Here is a 19,367-nt window from a genome sequence, read left to right as displayed (position 1 = left end):
GGGGCTATGATGGGAACCCCACTCCCCTGGGTGACTGAACTAGGATTTCCTCAGCTCACTATTGTCCTCTGCTCCAGCCAAGCCTTTTCTTCACCCAGAACTTGGGGACTGTGTTCTCTCCTTCAAACTGGGTTGGGGGCCAGGACTCCTAGGGAGTGGGGTCAATATCTGGGGAGACCCATGCCAAGGGTAGCTCTGGAAGGCAAGGGTTAAAGGGCATGTAGCCTGCCCCTCCTTTCCCCCAAGCTCAGCTGCTGGTTGGAAGGGGAGTTGCTAAGGAGACTCCCATCGCCATGGCAACGGGATTCTCCTGATACCCCATTGGTTCCCTGTTAGTCAGGAGCCCCTCCCTTCCACAGGTACCTCTCTGGCTCCTCCTTGATGGGGAGAGAGGATGGGGAGGGGAGACCCCCCCCTTCCTCAGGCAATGAGGGATGTGCTGAGTCCTGACTCCCCTAGATTAGGGACCACTATCCAGAGCTGGGAGGAGAGGAAAGGCTGACCCCTCCCCTCTAGCAGCCTGCTGGGGGCTCTGTTGGCTCAACGGACAAGGAGGAGGGATTCATGGGGTCTTCAGAAATTTCTTGGGAGGAGCTGACTCTCGCCTTCATTTGTGACCCCATCATTCCTTCCTTCTTGCCTCTCTCACCTTAGTTCAAGAGGATGCTAAACCGTGAACTCACACACCTGTCAGAGATGAGCAGGTCAGGAAACCAGGTCTCTGAGTACATCTCCACCACATTCCTGGGTAAGTGAAGAGCAGCACATGGCAGGGGACACCTGAGCTGGAGGGGAATCCCAGATTCCGGGTCCTGTTGTCCACCTTTGCCTAAGGGACCCTGACTCCTCATTCCCCAAAGGTCAAAGTCACCACACTCAAGAGTCCCCATACTCATGATGCCTCCAAACTCGGTGGGACCCCATTTTCTATATAACCTCCACATTAAAAAAATTTCTCTAAACTGAAAAGCCCTTCCAAATTCAATGAAACCCCAGTGGAACTCTCAAAATCAAGACCTCAAGAAACCCTCAAACTCAGATAGAATTCCTAATCTTTAAGATGCCTCCAGGCTGAAAGCCCCCCCAAAGTTCAATAGAATCTGCAAACTTGGATTCCCCCAAATTCACAAGACCCCCCCAAAAAAAAAACTCAGGAGAGATGCCCAATCTCAGTAGGGTCCTCAAACTTAAGGGACCCTCTGCCCCTAAGAGTCCATAAAAGACCCCAAAACTTTAAAAAACTTCTAAGCTTAAAAGTTTCCTAAATTCAATAGAATCCCCAAACTTGTATGACCCCCCAAATTCAGTAGACTCTCCAAACTTAGATACCCAAACTCAATAGAATTTTTAAGCTTAAAAACCTGGAAGAGATTCTCCAAATTTAGGAGAATTTCCTAACTCAATTGAACCCCAGTACAGTAGAATACCCCAAATTTTTGGGAACCCTTAAGGTCATCGGAACCTGCAATTCATCCTAACCTCTGAACTTAAGAGCCCAAGCTGAGGATAACCCTCACAAACTCAGGATAATTTCACCCTCACAATTTATCACCAAAGGTCCCCAAATTCAGGAGACCTACCTCCCCCAAGCTTAAGAGAGGTTTTGAGTTTCAAATGCTCCCGCCGGTAGGGGTGTGGCGCTGCAGAGTTCTGAGATCCAGCCAATGGGAGCACGGCATGCAAATAACCCCTATTAGGCCCTTTCATTGACTGGTGGGCCGCAGGTCACAATGCGTGGCCTTGGCTGGGCTCTGGAAACCCTTGAAAGCTTAGGAAAAGGGCTCCTGGGCTGGCCCCCAGGTAAGCTGGTGTCACCAGCTAGGGGTGGAAGTCCATGGAGCCAGAGACCACACTTCCCTCCCTCCTCCCAGCGCTATCCACCCACAGCAGCACTCTAGATCATTATGGGGATGTTTTCACAGCCAGAGAAGCTTCCCTGACTATCCGGGACAGACAGCAGCTCTCTGTAGCCTCCCCACCCCACTTCTTGGCTTCCCAGACCACCCCCCTGTCAAACTTGGCAATTGGACTGAGGCCACTCCATGGCTCCTGGTGGGCCTTGGGGTCCTCACTCCAGCCCACCACCTCCCAGAATTCCTGCCTCCCCTCTGCTTTCCAGCCTATGAGTAACCAACAGCATGACACCCAGAAGTGGTCTGCCCTCCCTGGTGAGACTTCCCAGAGTAAATGGGATGGGGACTGAGGGCCAAACAGGGAGTCTCTATGGGGAAACTCATGCTTGCCTCTCCTCCATTTTCTGCAGACAAGCAGAATGAAGTAGAGATCCCATTACCCACGATGAAGGATGGAGAGAAACAGCAAGCATCCTGGCAGAGACCCTCCCAGCAGCCCCCACCCCCTGGGCCGCAGTTCCAGCCCATGTCTCAGATCACGGGGGTGAAGAAGCTGACGCATAGCAGCAGCCTGACCGACTGCAGTATTCCCCGCTTTGGGGTGAAGACAGACCAAGAGGATCTCCTGGCCCAAGTGGGTGGGGCTCAGTGGGAGCTGGGCTGGAAAAAGACAGGGGTTTCCTGGGGCCCAAGGAAGGACTGGGCATTGGGTTAGCCTGAGATGAGGATTGGGGCGTACAGGTCCTACTGCTATCCGAAAATAGGGCGTTCCTATGAAACCTTTCATAAACCGAACTGGCGTAAAGCAAAGAAGCAGTTACCATTAATTTATACGTCTTTATTTTGTATACCATGAACAAAACACTTAATTACTTTCAGTTTTATGCTAAGTGTAACACCCTTAGAAGCTCTCAGGCTTTTCTGATACTGAGGACACATCTTGCTAATGGATACACAAAATAAATCTAGGTAAAACACAGATGCTCACAGACGCAGTTCAAAACTCTGGTGGCTGGAAGCTAAGATGCTGATTGTGGTCCAGGGGGAAGGAGCTTGGCAGGGCCACTCCTGCTGCTCAGGGTGCTGATGCCTCTACAAAGGCTGCCGCCAAACAAATGCTGAACACTGTTTTTGCCTTTTTTAAAAGCAAAAATCCTCTTTGGATTTCTTTCAGTTAGCAAAAACAGGTTCTAGTGTAGGTCTTTTGTAAAAGCAAGTGGCTTAATGAGAACTTTCGAAAAGTGCAGGACATCTGTACCTGCTTTCGGAGACTCCGGAGCAGGAGAGGAAGGAGCTAAGCAAGGAGGTGGTCTCAGCTGGAGTCCAGCCTCAGCCTGACCCCACAGGGAGCTCTGGAGTCGATCTCATCCTGAGGGAAGAGCGCTGACCTCTGCATCCCGTGTCAGTCACTGGCTGGGGGCTGCCCCCAGGGTGGATGACATCGCCCCCTCTGTGTAGCTCCTGTAGGGGCAAAGGCAGTTTTCTGGAGAGTGGGGCAGCTGTGAGCCTTAGAAGCAAACGTCCCAGCAGCTGGGGGGTGAGTGCAGTGGCCAGTGAAGGGGATTTGGGCAGAATCCCAACAGTGTCCAGTATAGGCCAGACCTGGGTTTGGCTCCTGGCTCTTCCAAGAGACCTTAAGCCAAGGGGCTTCCACACTGATTTGTACAGTAGATGTGATGCACTGTCAATAAATGTCACTCAGCTGACATTTATTGTAACTCTCTGTGGACTAACACTGGCCAGTACTACATTGGGTCACCCAGTGTTTATTGAGCACCTTCTATGTGCTGGCACTGTTTTGGATCCTGGGAAGCCATGGAAAATTAGCCCATGTTTCTTTCCTCCCGCCTGTGCCCATGAGCAGTTTAGCTCAGAGACTGAGCTGTGCTTTTGGGTTCACATCCTGGCTTTGCCGCTTGTGAGCTGCAAGGTCTTGGGTAAGTCACATCATTTCCCTGCCCCTGCCAAATGAGATCAAGTGCTTAGTGCAATGCCTGGCACTAAGCATTCAATAATAAGCATTCAGTAGACAGTCGCTGTGGTTGCTTTGTTTTTTCCTGGCCCAGTAGGACCTGGGCAGTAAATTCTGTGCCACTAAGCATGCCACCCACAGGGTAAGCAATAATGGTGCTACCTTCAGACCAGAGCTACGCCAGAAAGAATCTAGAGGGCCCTGGGCCTCACAGGCTCTTGATTTCTGGCCTCCATCTCCTTCAGGAACTGGAGAACCTGAACAAGTGGGGCCTGAACATCTTTCGAGTGTCAGATTATGCAGGGGGCCGTTCCCTCAGCTGCATCATGTATGCGATATTCCAGGTAGGCCGAGCTGAGTAGGGCAAGTGGAGGGCAGTGAGAGGGAGGGGCAGGGTGGGGAGCTAAGGGCCAGCAGGGTTCACCGCCTCTTCGCACCTGCCCTCAGGAACGGGACCTGCTGAAGAAGTTCCGCATCCCAGTGGACACAATGGTGACATACATGCTGACCCTGGAAGACCACTACCACCAGGATGTGGCCTACCACAACAGCTTGCACGCAGCCGACGTGCTCCAGTCCACCCATGTGCTGCTGGCAACACCTGCGCTGGACGTGAGCACTGCCTGGCCCTGTCTCCCCAACCCCATCACTTTCTCTGACTGCCCATCTCCTGTCTCCTGCTTATCTCTCTGGCCCAGGGTCTCTCACCCTGTTCTTTTCTGATCTTTATCTTTCCTGACCCCTGTCTTTCTTCACTACCCATCTCTCTCTCACCCTGTCTGACTCCCCATCTTTCTTACCCCAATGTCTCTCTGACCCCCTCTGTCTGCCTCCAGGCCGTGTTCACAGACCAGGAGATTCTCGCGGCCCTCTTTGCGGCTGCCATCCACGACGTGGACCACCCTGGGGTTTCCAACCAGTTCCTCATCAACACCAGTGAGTGGGCGGGGACTGCAGGGCTGGAGGCGGGGCCTGTACTGCCCCTCCCTGCAGGGCAGTTCCGTGGGCGCTCCCATCTCCTGACTGCCCGCCTGGGCCTGGGTTACAGATTCGGAACTGGCCCTCATGTACAACGATGAGTCGGTGCTGGAGAACCACCACCTGGCTGTGGGTTTCAAGCTGCTGCAGGAGGACAACTGCGACATCTTCCAGAACCTCAGCAAGCGCCAGCGGCAGAGCCTGCGCAAGATGGTCATCGACATGGTGGGCGGGGCAGGCGGCGGGTTCAGAGAGGGAAGGCCACTTTTGATGGGTGGTGCTTTGGGGAGGTCCGAGTCCTGTGGGGACAGATTGTACCGAGTGAAAACTTCAGAGGCTCAGGTTGGTACAGTGGGTGATCGGCAGGGCTTCAGCGGCCCCTGTGGTGCCCCCTTCCCCCACAGGTGCTGGCCACGGACATGTCCAAGCACATGACCCTCCTGGCTGACCTGAAGACCATGGTGGAGACCAAGAAAGTGACCAGCTCGGGTGTCCTTCTGCTGGACAACTACTCTGACCGCATTCAGGTGCACCCCTCTCACATGAGGAGACTGGTCCCTCCCCTCCCCTCCCCCTTTCATGTCTGGGATGTCGTCCTTCTCTTAGCTTCCAGCTCCTTTCTTGCCCATCTTCCTGTCTGTTTTTCTCTCCCCTCCTATCTTCCCCTTCCAACCCCCATCTCTCCTTCCCATCTCCCCCCATTCTTCCTCAACCCCTTCCTGCCTATCCCTTCCCCTCTCCCCCACCACTTCTCCTCTTTCCCATCTCCCCCTCCCCTCTTCCCTCTATTTCCTCTATCTCTCTCCATCTCCACCATACCTCTCCCTACCTCCTCTTTTTCCCTATCTCCTTCTGCCCTTTCCTCTATCAGCCCCTTCTTACCTCCCTTCTCCTCTCCCCCTCTCATCTCCCTCTTTATTTCTCCATCTCTCTCCATCATCCCCCTGTTCCTTCTCCCTACTCTCCCTCTAAGAGGGGAGGTAAGGAAGCACCGGGCATGGCCTCTGAAGGTACCCTGCCCCACGCAGGTCTTGCGAAACATGGTGCACTGTGCAGATCTCAGCAACCCCACCAAGCCACTGGAGCTGTACCGACAGTGGACAGACCGCATCATGGCCGAGTTCTTTCAGCAGGGTGACCGTGAGCGTGAGCGAGGCATGGAGATCAGCCCCATGTGCGACAAGCACACAGCCTCGGTGGAGAAGTCTCAGGTACAGTTTTAGGGTGCAAATGGAAGGAAACAGGGCTGGCCTCCCACCCCATCCTGGCCTGGAGCTTTCAGGCCAGGGAGGTCCTGACCTGCCCCTCCACAAGGTCAAGTCTTTTCCATCTTGATAGGAAATAGCAACATTTTGTCCTCCCTAGAACAACCAAATTGAACCTCTAGGCACACAGACCTGTGTTCAGACTGCTCTAACTCATTTGTAGCAAGCACCATAGCATCAATAATAATACTTAGCTAAGTATTATTGATACATAGTATCAATAATAATACTTACGTTGATTTAGCTTCTGTTTCTGATATTGTGGCCTGGCCATTGATATTGTCCCTGATTTTTGGTGAATTTTGAAATTAGGTGAAATGACTTGTCTTCATTGTGAGCCTGTTTAATTTAACAAGAAGGGCAGGAATGCAATCTCGCAAAAGAGTCAACATTGAAGTGTGAATGTAAGAGTTTCTCACCCTCTGCACTTCGAGTCTCCTCCTTGTGAGATCCACCTTTCCTGTTTCAGTGTATATGCCCTTCCAGACCAGGGTTACCCAGCCTCAGCTCTGTTGATAGTTGGCGCCAAATCTTTCTCTGTAGTGGGGACCATCCTGAGCATTGTAGGGTGTTGAGTGGCACCCTTTGCCTCACCCATTAGATGCCAGGAGCACCTTTCCCTTCAAGCTATAACAACCAAAAATGTCTCCAGATACTTTCCAAATGTCCCCTGGGCCTGCAAGTCACCCCTCCGCCTCCCCACCCCCACCCCAGTTTTATAGTTTTTTTATGTACTTATTTTCACAGGCAACTTAATAGCAAAGTTGAGTTTAGCTTTTTTAAAAATAAAAAGGTTATCTATATACATACACACACATTTTATACAGCTTGCCTTTTCTTCTCAACAGTAACTTGGAGATCTGTCCAAGTTATTGCGCACAGATTTAGCTCCTCCTTTTTCACTACTATATAGTATTTCCACAGGTGAAGATAGGTAATAATTTGTGTAGTCATTCCCCTGTTATTAGACATTGAAGTGTTTAGGAGTTAGGAATTCACAGTGACTCAAACTAAAGATTTTTTTTCTTTTATATAAGAAAAGTCTAGAGAAAGGGAATTGGGCTCTCTTTGGCTTCACAAAGTTGGCAGGCAGCCCAGAGCATGCAGTGTTTTCTTCTACGATCTGAAGCATGGGGCTTCTATCCCCAGAGGAGCCTCTTATACTGTTGAAGCTTTAGCCATTCTGGCTACATTCTAGGGAAGAACAGCATCTTCTATCTACAGGTAGTCTCATGGCCACCCTCTCTTTGCAAGGGAAGCTGGGAAATACAGGTTTCAGCTGGAAGCATTGTGTTCCCCAAGAAAAATCAAGATTCTGTCAATGAAAAGGTGGGAGAATGATATCAGGGTGTAGCCTGCTATGAACTTATTTCTAATTTCTCTTTGTTGTAAAAAATGCCATAATGAATATCTGTGGAGTACATTTTTTAAAAACTTATTATTCTTTCTTTCTTACTGTGCAAGAGTTTTTCCAGGGTGGAGCTGGACAAGCAAGCTTGCTGGGTCAAATGGTATCAGCATCTTTTCAATTTGATTAGATCCCGCAGTATTGTGGCGCCATCTGCACCAGCAGGCCGGTGGTTTATATCTTCTTCCCCCTCTCTCAGGTGGGTTTCATCGACTATATTGTGCACCCGCTTTGGGAGACATGGGCTGACCTGGTCCATCCAGATGCCCAGGAGATCCTGGACACATTGGAGGACAACCGGGACTGGTACTACAGTGCCATTCAGCAGAGCCCATCACCACCGCCTGAGGAGGAGCCCGGAGGGCCAGGCCACCCATCTCCACACGATAAGTTCCAGTTTGAGCTGACGCTGGAGGAGGAAGAGGAGGAGGGGGCGGCGTCCTCCGCTCTGGGTGCGTTTGAGGTACAGGAATTGTCCACAGCCCAGTATGCATTCCCACCTGAGGAAGTGTTGGAGGATGATGGCCAGGACACATCTGCAGAGGTGGAGGAGATAGAGGAAATGTCCTTGACACAGCAAGCAGACAGTGTGGCTTCGGGCCAGGATGAGTCCACAACCCCAGATGCATCCATGGATCCTGTAGGCTGCCGCAACCCCCCTGAGAGCCTCCCTCTGCCTGCCTTGAGGACCCCGCCCACTCCAGAGGAGGCCCCGGGCCTCCTGGGCCTCCCCTCCATGGTGGCCGAGGTGGGGGCCCAGAAAGAGCATCAGGCTGCCAAGAGGGCGTGCTGTGCCTGCACAGGGACAACCAGCGAGGACCCACCCACACTCCCATCTCCTGGCGGGTGGGAGTCTGCTGGAGACCCTATCTGAGCCCCAGCCCCTACACCCATTTGCCCTCCCTGCCTCCTTTCACCGCCATCACCCCCCAACTGCCTCCTCCACTGCCTCAAAGACTCTTGGGCCTCCTGAGAAAAAAGAAAACAGAAAAGTGGTTTTTTTTCTCTTTTCTTTTTTTCTCCTTTCCTCCCACCCCCACCCCCACCCACAGGGCCTCTTTTTGGAGGTGGGACCTGGGGAATGAGGGGCTGAGGTCCTGGAAGGGATTTTATTTTTTGAATTTTAATTGTTACATTTCTAAAAAAAGGAAAAAAAAAGAAAAAAAAAACCAGGATGAAACACAGCAACTGTAGATGCTCCTGTTCCCGGCTCTCCTTGTCCATCTCCACCCCCCCCCCACCCCCCCAGGTCCCAGGCTCAGTCTTCCAGCCTCGTTGGGCTCTCTGTCTGGGCCCAAGCAGGCTTAGGGTCTCCCTCCAGGCTCTTCTGAGCTTTGGAGGGTTTCTAGAATCCAGCCAGAAATAGCCATTCTGGGCAGGGCTGGTGGGGGAGGGGTCACTGTGAGGAGCTCCAGCTCCAGCCCCTCTCAGGCTCACTGCCCTCCCACCCACCCACCCCCAGAAGTCTTCCACCTCATTTTGCACAAACCTGGCAATACTGACTCGGGGACAGGCACAGGGATGCTGTGAAATTTAGGATGCTGGGAGGAGGAGAGGGTGTGGGAGAGACATTCGCATTCACACCATCAGCCTAGGATCTGAGGTTTCAGGAGGGCCTGATCCTCCCTCCACTTGCCACTCTCTTCCCCTTCCACTTTGGGTTCCGTTTGAATTTTCTCTGTTGGGGGGGAATGGCTCTGAGCTGCACCCCCCTTCCAGCTGCTTCTCATCTTGTTTCTGCCTTAATGATTCCCATGGCCATAGGAGAGGGGGTTGCAGTGGCTCCTACCTGCACCTTGGTTGGGGTGGGGCCAGGCCCAGAGCCCCCATCCTGGGCACCCTCCAGCATCCTCCTGCTCCCCTCCCCAAGCCTTTGCCCTAGGAGGAAGCAATAATGGTGTACACCCACATTCCCTTTCTGGGCATCCCTTCCTACCCTGGCACCAAAGTCATTTCTCCTTTGTCCCCACTTTGCCAAGCCTTCCCCTCTCCTAGCTATTCCCCGAGCAATACGACAGACAGATGAAAGGCCATTTTTCTCCAAGCCATGGGGGAATGTTTGGAAGGAAAGACCCCCTTTTCTCCCCTCCTCTATGCCCCTTGGCCTGGTTCTGCGCAGCTGGGCAGGGCACGACCTCTCTCATTGCCCTCACCCCTTGAATTCTGAGCACACGGTACTGTAGCCTCCCCTGCCCCCAGCCTTCCATCTGTCTGTCTATCCCCCTGGGGAGTACCACCCGCTCCCACTCCCATGATGCTGTACAGGGTTCATTTTTGTAGTGAAAGTAGTTTCTGTCCTAGCCGGCAACCGGAGTGGGCCTTTTTTGTGTGTTTTTTGTTTTATTTTCTCTTTTTTTTTTTCTTGTACATACTGTATGGTTGGTTTGTAAATTATTCTACAGAGGCAAAAAGGGAAAATAAACTTGCCCTTCCCCTGCTGACCCAGTCAGGGAAAGGAAGGATGGGGGTCTCCCAGAGGGAGAGTCTCCATTCCTGCTGTATTATACAAACTGTACAATAGACCCCGAAAGGGTGGGCTTAATGCTGTTGTTTGATGGGGAGTCGGTTCATCTGTGGGATGAGGGCTTGGCAGAGTCTGCCCCTCTCCCTGCCCCAGGGCCAGGTGTGACTGGCCTCCATTGAGATGGACACCCCCCCACCCTCAATCAGGGCTCCTCTCTCCAGGGGGGAGCACAGGACCCCTGTGAGCTGCTCGAGTGTTGTCCACTTTGATGATAAATCAGTCGGTCTGTTGATCGATAATCAATCCTTTGATCTTGTCTCCAATTAAACCGAGGCTTTCACCAATCTTCCTGGCTGTTGTGGCTTCCTTTCTTACCCTGGTTGTCAAGATGTGCCTCTCCTGCTCTGTCGGCCTGGGTCTGCGGTGGGGGAGGGGGGGCTCTGTTCCAACCCCTCCCCAAACACATAGAACGTGAGGGGGCTGCAAGGAGCTTGGTGGAAGGCAGCCCCCAGGCCTGGGCCAGATTCTGGCACAGGGGACTACAGGTTGTAAAGTGAAGGTTGAGACTACAGTCTTGGGAGGCCAGCAGACCCAGGTAAACCTTGTTTGTCCCACACACAGCACACAACTCGGGTTCTTCTGGAGTCTCAAAGGCACTCCTGGAAACCTCCAGAGGCCTGATTGACGAGGCCTCCACCTGGCTGCCAGGTCATGCTAAAAGGTCTCCAGTCAAATTCTGCCATGTAGACATTAAACTTGGTTCACAGGCACAAGAGAATTTACACGTGTAAGTTCCATGAATTCCCAGCATTCTGTCCAATTTGGTGTTGCAAACTATACGTTGCATGAAAACAAAACCAAGAAACAAACCTGAATTTTTTTTTTAAGTTACTAATTTTTAAAAAAAATTTTATTGGGGAATATTGGGGAACAGTGTTTTTTCCAGGAACCATCAGCTCCAAATCAAGCCATTGTCCTTCAATCTAGTTGTGGAGGGCGCAGCTCAGCTCCAAGTCCAGCTGTCATTTTCAATCTTTAGTTGCAGGGGGCACAGCCCACCATCCCATGCAGGAATTGAACAGGCAACCTTGTTAAGAGAACACTGTCTAACCAGCTGAGCCATCTGGCAGGCCCTCTAGCAGCTCAGCTGCAGCTTGTTGTCTTCAATCTAGTGGAGGCTGCAGCTCACTGGCTGATGTGGCAATCGAACCAGCAACCCTGTTGTTAAGAGCTCAAGCTCTAACCAACTGAGCCATCCAGCCTCCCCTAAACCTGAATATTTTAAAGGCAGGGTTCTGTGTTGCTTTAGGCCTGTAAGCCTTAGGGGTGTCAGGCAAACTGAATCCTTCAAATTAATGACTGACCACAGAACGGGCTTGGGATAGAAACTGTTTTTCTAACTTGCTATTAAAAGGTTGGGGAATGAGTGAGTCTCATATTTTAACCAATCCACATACTCGAATACCGTTAATTCTGCCCATAAGAGCTCCTTTTTCCAACCTTTATAAGACTAATTAACAAGCCCCAGATCTCACCAATCAAAGGGTGCTGACATTCATTATGCTAATGATGAAACTTCCCGTGTGGAAAAAGATATGGATAGCAGAAGTATTTGTGATTCGGGTTTTCAGAGTCAAATGCTGGCTGCCTCTGGGGGTTAATAAAGACACAAATACATACACAGTGCTTAACCTTTTTACTGCATTAATTGATTTCAAGTTTGTTCTCCAAAATGTGTCAAAAAGCCACAGAAAATAATTACAGTATTTATATTTTTAAGTAAATACAGTCAAGGTGCTACATTTTATTAAAATAAATGATTAAAGTATAAAAATTTCCTATTGTTATTCATTCTTGAAAACCACAAAAATATAGAAAAATATACATCTACTTTCCTAAACTTCCTTTCTGGAACACTGAGCTTGTGGAGTAAAGTAACGCTACAGTCAGAGGCATGAAAAGATCATTCGACTACAGTCGGACCTCGCAGTGAAAATGTTAAGCAGTTAAGCACAGTGATATCAGTAGATGTATATGTTCACAGCGTGTGTGTTCTGAAAATGAGGGTAGCTTCCTTGCATCTAACGAAATGTCAGCCCACCTAGTCTGCCATCTTTCACTAGGGTCAGGGACTAGTTTGGATCCCAGCTCTTAGCTACGTGCCTTTGGGTGTGATTTCTCTGACCTTCAGTTGTCTCATTTGTAAAATGGGATTACAAAAATCTCAGACTTAAACAAGGTCAGTCTCGAGCAGGGCTAGCCAGTGAAACTCTATGATGGGAATGTTCTGTGTCCGCGCTATCTAACATGGTAACCACTAACCACATGTGGCTACTAAGCACTGTCTACTGAAAAATAATACCGACTAGATGTTCCATCAGCTAAAAGCATTTATTCGGGAAAAAGAAAAGGGTGCAACCCACTGCATGCGGACATGGCAAGCTACATGCACACTCCGTCCGGTCCACGTGCCAAGATGGAGGGGTATTTATATAAAGGGAAAGGAAGTTAATGGAAAGAGAAGTTAGAACTCTAGAGCTTTATTATAAACAGAGTTCTTCCTGTAAAGTTCTTGCATGTGGGGTTCTTGCGATTATGCAGAGCGTGAGAACTTACATAAGCCCTCGCTCTGCCCATCGGCCCTCCAGACTGATTCTGTTTGCTTCAAGTCCCAGTTCAACTTTATCATTCCCCGCTTTTGATCGCGATCTCTCTCCAAAAGCATCTCTGATCAAAAGTCAGATCTTCCGACTTCAGTCTTTTTATCCCTTGATATCAGGAAGGACCTCTTCTGGGTGTCCTCGCTCACATCAGAGGGAAAGTGCTTGGATCTGGAACAGCTCATGTTGAGGTTTAACAGGCAACAGGTGCAGAACTAAATAACAAGAAGAATTCAAAGCAGAATTAGAACAACATAACAACTTATTCTACAAGATGAATTTAAACCAGGAGCTCAAGCCTGTAGATAATGAAACAAAGACCATCATTATCTTAGATCAAAGTTCTTGATGACAAATTCAACAACCAGAAATTTCCCCCCTTTCACAATAGTTTAGGAAATGTCAGCAAGGGCACATTCCTTCCAAGCAAAAGAGAAAGATGAAATAAGAATCGATATAGTAAGAAGAGTTATACAGGCCTGATTCAGTCATTTTGGCAATTCATCTCCTTCAGAGGTCGCCTGGTTTAATATTGATAGTTTTAGTTTCAGGTCACCAGACTGTGTGCAGTTCCAGTCAGGGTTGGGTGCCTTCTTTAGGTGACACATGATTGTAATCAAGAGTCTACCCCCTGGAGTTAGCAGCACAGAGGTTAGTCAACAGTACCTGACAGAGGCCCTTCCAGCAAGGCTGGAGGGAATCTTTTTTGAGGTGTCTTTTCCAGTGAACAAAGTGTCCAGGTTGAGTTTTTCATTTCCCTGGAGTGCACTGTGAAAAGATTGTTCTACCAAAGCATGATGATTGCCAATAGAAGCAATTAAGCTTCTATTGACATATGTCTCCTTTTACCAACTATGGATCAAGAGAGGCAGGAGCCAAATACATGGGGCGTCCTGTAATTATCTTGAAAGGTAAAAGCTTATGTGTCCCAAAAGGGGTAGACCTGAGAGCTAAAAGGACTAATGGCAATGCTTTAGGCGAAAGTATTTGAAGAGTTTCTACTAATTTTGCTACTTGAATCTTAATAATGCCACTAGTACATTCAACTAAACCTGAAGATTGAGGGTGGTAAGCACAGTGAAAATGTTGTAGAACTGGCCAAATAGCACAGATTTGTTGTAGCAACTGACCAGTGAAATCAGTTCCTCCCTCACTGTGGAGTTTGAGAGGCATTCCCAAGTAGGAATAATCTTCTCATAGGCCTTTAGCTTGTCTACAATGGAGCACTTCAGTCCAGTGAGAACACATACATATCATAACTAAGACATATGTATATCCATGAGATGAGGGAAGTTGTATAAAATCTATTTGTCGAACCTCAAGTGGTCTGTTAGGCGATTTAAACTGTCCAGGGGCAATGAGAACAGGCTCCCCTGGGTTGTACTTTGCACAGCTAGGACATTCAGATAGGCGCTTTTTGCAGCCTTGTTAATATCTCCCCACCAATGCTGATTCATAAATGCTATCATTTTGACAGTGAGCCAATGGTTTAATGCATATACAGTAGTCAGGAGTGAAAATTTTAGTTTCTGGTAGGACTGGGTTGTTACTTAGTCCGAACCAGAGCTTTCTCTTCTAATCAAACCAGCAATTATTGAATTTCCAGTCTTGTTTTTTTCTTTTTCCCCAAAGCCAATTGTTGGCCTTCTCTGGCCAGTTTTTCTAAGTTATCGACTAGAGAAATATCCCTTTGGACCATGACAGAGGTTTTGAGTCCAGCTGATGCCTTTAAAGGCAGCATTCTTAGCTGAAATGTCAGCCAGGTGATTTCCTTTAGCTTCCAGGGAGTCAAGTTTAGAATATCCTGGAATCTTAATAAGCATGAGGTAAAATATAGTATCCAATAATTCCTGAACATATGGGCAATTTTTAATTTTATCTCCATTGGAGGTAAGGAAACCACATTGTTTCCATTAAGATTCCAAAGTCATGAAACATCTACTATCAGTATAAATGTTGACAGTTTTACCCTTTTGTGGGGACAGAACCCCAGAAAGCAGTTTTCAAGGTCTCGGCCTCACATAGAAAGGTGCTGGCTTAGGTAGTAAATGGCCATCAACTGTGATTGGATGGCCATCAGCTGTGGCTAGTTGGCCGTCAGCTGTAACCAGTGAGCCATTGGCCACTAATATAACTGCTGTGGCTACGCTAGCAGAAAAATGGGGGCTAGCAAGCAGATGGCCGCTGGGTTGGCAAGCGCGGATTGCAGTTAGGATGGCGGGTTGGGGACAGTGTGGTTCCAGCCTCCAGAGAGAGTATAATGCCATCAGCGAGAATATACTAGTATGACTCCCCTACCTATGGCTCCACGGGTGTTCCTTTTTGGCCTAGCCATATGCTGCATTCTTTTGTGGGGAGCGGGACCAGAGACTCCGCAGGCCGCCCCGCATGACAGACGGAGCAGTGAGCAGGGTCTCCCGCAGGACACCTTTGCTGAAATGCAAACTCTAGTGAGGGCCTATAATTCAGCCTGCTGTGCTGAAGTGACTGAAGGCAAAGATACTGCCTCACCAACTTCAGAAGTGGTAACAATAGCATAAATAGCACCGCCATTTACATTTTTAAAATATAAACCATATGTAATCCCTGAGAGATCAGCTTTACCTAGAGGAGTCTCCTGCAAATCATCAGGAGTCAGGAGTCAGGAGGGGATCCGTCAGTCTCAGAAGGGAGACTGAGGATTAAGGTTATTACAACGTGAAGGAGTTATACAGAAAGCAGTTAACAAAAGGATTTTATAGGAAGTGAGGGGGCTAACTGGAAGATGCTGCTTAGAAGGCTGAAAGCGTCTGAAAAGCTTAAACAGCAATCCCTTTTCCAGAGTCCCAGTTCTTTGCAATAATGGCAAAAGTTTGAAGTCTTTCAGTTTCACACAGGGCCTCTCATTTGCTGAGTCTGAAAATTAAAAATCTTGGCAATCTTACTTCTAGGTGGCTCATCTAGAGTATGGGCAAGCTGATTGTCACAATTAACCAAATTTAGGGTGGGCACGGTCCCCCATTCCATCCTGGTTCTCTTAACGAGGAGGGAAAGATCTCTGCAGCCCATTAACAAACAGAATTAAAAGTTACCCAAGTGGCATCAACATCTAACGACCAGAATTTTCCTTAAAAATGACCTGAAGTCTATTATAATAGTCATAAACAGATTCGTCAGACTCTTGTGAGCAAGTCTGAATTTTGCTCCAATCAACGGGCTTTGGGAAAGCCTTGGGAATTACTTGGTTTAGCTTTCGAGCAAGTTCTCTAGCTTCTTCCCCCAAATTAGAAGTTTGCTTTTCTAAGTCTGTTTTAAAATGCTCCCATCCAGCATTTCTTAGCCTGGTCTTTACCAACTAACATATGGATTAGCTGATACAAATCAGAAAGACCAGGTTGATAGGCCTGAATAGTAATATAAAATTCCTCAAGCAAACTTGTGAAGATGCTCAGTCCCCTTAAGGAATTCCTTTACAATGGCTTGTAATTCAGATTTAGTCCAAAGGACATATGAAACTTGGGGTTAGGATACCCAGAGGGGGGGGGTTATTTTAAATGGAAAAGTACTGAGAAGTTCAGAGGGGGAAAAAACATGAGCGGATTCAAGGAAAAATGGCACTGAACGCAGAACCAAAGGTAAGGAAGGCAGTGGTGGAAGGCAAGATAGCGTCGGAGGTGGAGCGTGAGGCAAAGGAGTTGGGGAAGAAGCACTTGCACAAACTGGAGAATAAACCTGAGGCAAAGTTTGCATAGAAGGATAGGGTGGACCTAAAGATGGAACCTGAGACAATGGAGTTGAGAGGGAAGGGCAAGACAGTGCTGCAGAGGAAGAACATGTGACTTCTGATGCCATTCTCTTTTTTTAAATGTTCAGTAGCCTTTGTTAATTTCAAAACTTTATTTTGCAAAGAGGCAAATTCAGATTCTTGGTCTCATTTGGAAGCCTCAAAATACCGTTCAAAATAGACATTCCATTCAGTTTTATCAATTTTAGCGCTATTATTGTCCTATTTAGTTTTAAGAAAATCAAGTTTAGGAATCTTGAAAGTTCCCCACAGTGGCCACTGATTTTCTGAATTACTTTTAGTCAGATTTGTCCATTTAGTTAAATATGCATGTGAAAATTGACCGCAGATTTTAACCATGTACTCAGCAGGTGTCCCTGGTAAATGAGGGATGGTCTTAAAATATTTAGATGGTTGAGATCCTGTGGGGACAGAGGTAGGAGTGCAATTTCCAGGCTCTCAAGGTGCTGGCTCAGGTAGTAAATGGCCATCAGCTGTGGCTAGTTGGCCGTCAGCTGTAACCAGTGAGCCATTGGCCACTAATATAACTGCTGTGGCTACCCTAGCACCAAATGGGGGCTAGCAAGAAGATGGTGGCTGAGCTAGCAAGAGTGGATTGCAGTTAGCACGGCGGATTGCAGCTACCAAGTGAGGTTGGTTGGCAGAGAAAAGCAGACGGCAGGTTGTGGATCGTGTGGCTCCTGCTTCCTGTGTCTTTAACCCAGCCACTAGTGAGAATATAGTGGTATGAGTCCCCTATCTATGGCTCCGTGGGTGTTCCTTTTTGGCCTCACCATATCCTGCGTTTTTATGTGGGGAGTGGGACCAGAGACCCCGCATGACACCCTGCATGATGGATCCTATTTTTCAGAGACTTTTCTCTAGAACATAGGGTCCAAGACAATTTACAACAGCTCAAGCAACCTGCAGGTCAGCTACCAGCCTGCCTCACTCTAGAACATTCTGATCACAGAGGACCAGGCCGAAGGCTGAAAGCCAGTTTTAGGAAAACAACTGACCCTGGGAGAGTCCAGTTATAGGCTGAGCTGGGTGGCTCTCTCAATGAGATGGCACTGTCTAATACTGGGCCAAACTGACTAATTTCAAAAGAAATAACCTCTGTCTTCAAAGGGCTCTTTAGGCCAAAGCCAGTTTTGTTTCAAAGGACAACCTGTTTCTGAAGAAATCAGGCTGATGTGCCAAATTGAGTACTCACAGACAACAGACAAGCAAACAAGCAAGGCTTTTTTAACACATGCACACAAACAAAAAATTCTCTAAACAATTTCTGAATAAAGCCCAGAAAGCTTCAACATACAAAAAGGGGAAGCTTGATCCAGGAAACCTACCCTAAATTTCTGAATTGGAGAGCAAGCTGGGAGCCAAAGTGGCTCTAGGTGAGGTGCCAGCACCTGGTTGCCCACCTGCCAAGAAGCTGTCAGGGTTGTTCTCTGGAATCCTGGACAGGCTCCTAAAATGTGGACTGAAAAATAATATCAACTAGATGTTTCATCACCGGAAAGGGTTTATTCGGGAAAAAGAAAAGGTTGTAACCCCACTGCATGCAGATATGGCAAGCCACGTGCACATTCTGGCCTATGTGCCAAGATGGAGGGTATTTATAGAAGGGAAAAGGAAGTCAATGGAAGTTCCAGTTCATCTTTATCAGCACTTGAAGTGTAGCTGGTGCAACTGCGGAACTGGAATTTTAATTTTCTTTTACATTAAGTAGCTATATGTAGCCAAAGTCTACTGTATCAGACTGCACAGTTCTGGAACTTAAGTGAGAGTAAATGTGGGGCATTTAACTCATACAAAGGTTTGCCGGCTTGACTGTGGCTTAAAGATTCACAGTAGATATATATATCCTGGCCCAGAGGAGAGGGGGCAGCCTGGGCTCAGAAGGGAGAAGCAAAGCTGGAAAACTAGGCAGAATCTGAACTTTGTGCAAGAAGCAAAGAGGAGACACAGACGTTTCCCCAAGGGTGTTTCAAAGGAAGGCAGAGTCGGGAAAAGGGTATTGGGCTGGGGGTCAGGAGGCAACAGTACTAACCCCACGCGGCAGGGGATGGCTGGCAGGGCCGGATGAGCCTTCTTACTCCAGGTCTCAGTTTCCCCAAGTGTAAAAGGGTAAGTGTGATGTCCCAAATGCCTCCTGTGTTGGGACATGGCAACAGTCTGAGAATGTGGGTCAAAGGGCAGAGGTGGCATGTGACCATCAGCTGGCTCTTTAAAATCCTCCTGATGGGGAGTTCATCTTTCCTCAGGCAATGGTGACCAAGGGCAGGGAGGCTGTGTAATCTGAACAGGACAGAGGGACCTGGGAAAGGGGTGGAGTTAGTTCATTTTCTGAAGTTGACATTAGCCACTTGCGGGCTGCATGGTCTCTGGCAAATGGCTCCGCCTCTCCCAGCCTTTGGAAGGCCCTGAACTCATGTGGAGGATTATTTTATCCACCCTCCGGCGGTCCTTGAAGTATGTACTATCATAGGCTCTGTTTTGCAGATGAGGAAACTGAAGCCGTGAAGTGATTTCACAGGGTCGGAAAAACTCAGAAAAATAAGGTGGGGATCTCACTTCACCCATTGCCTATTTGACAATGATGGCTGCTCAATACTTTTATCATTATTTTATTTCACCTGCACAAAATCTTGAGATGGGTGTAATATTTTTCCCTCTTTCATAGCATAAAAGATAAGGAAGTACAAATGAAAACAAGCACTTTTTTTTTCTTTTTTCATCTATTGGCAAATAATAAAAAGACGGCCCATCCTCGGGTGGGCAAAGCATATTCATAGCTCGTTAGTGGTGGCAGAAGTTGGCACACAGAGATTTCCAGGAGTGGTCTGACAATATTAATCAAAAACAACAACTGTGCATGCATTTTGACCCAGCCATTGCACTTTTAAAAATATTTATCATAGAGAAACAATTGGATGAATACCTAAAGATGCAAGTACAAATGCCCATTCTAATATTGGTCAGAATAGTGAAGAATTATTAA

General features: G+C 48.2%; 1 protein-coding gene and 1 long non-coding RNA gene across 11 annotated transcripts in view; one reads left to right on the top strand and one right to left on the bottom strand.

Annotated features, from left to right (window-relative positions):
• The window catches only part of PDE4A (phosphodiesterase 4A), a 43,349-nt gene extending 33,065 nt beyond the window's left edge, over positions 1–10,284 (top strand). For all 10 annotated transcript variants that reach the window (XM_019744927.2, XM_019744924.2, XM_019744923.2 and 7 more), the window contains 9 exons: positions 655–748; positions 2,264–2,487; positions 4,071–4,169; positions 4,273–4,437; positions 4,662–4,761; positions 4,874–5,028; positions 5,208–5,330; positions 5,832–6,014; positions 7,676–10,284. In XM_019744927.2, the coding sequence (XP_019600486.1) occupies positions 655–748; positions 2,264–2,487; positions 4,071–4,169; positions 4,273–4,437; positions 4,662–4,761; positions 4,874–5,028; positions 5,208–5,330; positions 5,832–6,014; positions 7,676–8,350 (1,818 nt within the window). In that variant the 3' untranslated portion in view covers positions 8,351–10,284. The remainder of the gene's footprint in view (positions 1–654; positions 749–2,263; positions 2,488–4,070; positions 4,170–4,272; positions 4,438–4,661; positions 4,762–4,873; positions 5,029–5,207; positions 5,331–5,831; positions 6,015–7,675) is intronic.
• A 2,028-nt stretch (positions 10,285–12,312) lies between these two features.
• LOC141572715 (uncharacterized) lies at positions 12,313–18,644 on the bottom strand. Its single transcript, XR_012498100.1, has 2 exons — positions 18,417–18,644; positions 12,313–12,815 (listed from the first exon to the last, which is right to left on the bottom strand). It is a non-coding gene; the product is annotated as an uncharacterized LOC141572715 (long non-coding RNA).
• Positions 18,645–19,367: the final 723 nt, after the last annotated feature.

This window comes from Rhinolophus sinicus, linkage group LG07, assembly GCF_036562045.2.
Source record: "Rhinolophus sinicus isolate RSC01 linkage group LG07, ASM3656204v1, whole genome shotgun sequence".
Lineage (NCBI taxonomy): Eukaryota > Metazoa > Chordata > Mammalia > Chiroptera > Rhinolophidae > Rhinolophus > Rhinolophus sinicus.
The sequence above is the reverse complement of the archived record's forward strand: the minus strand, read 5'-3'. Positions and strand labels throughout refer to the sequence as shown.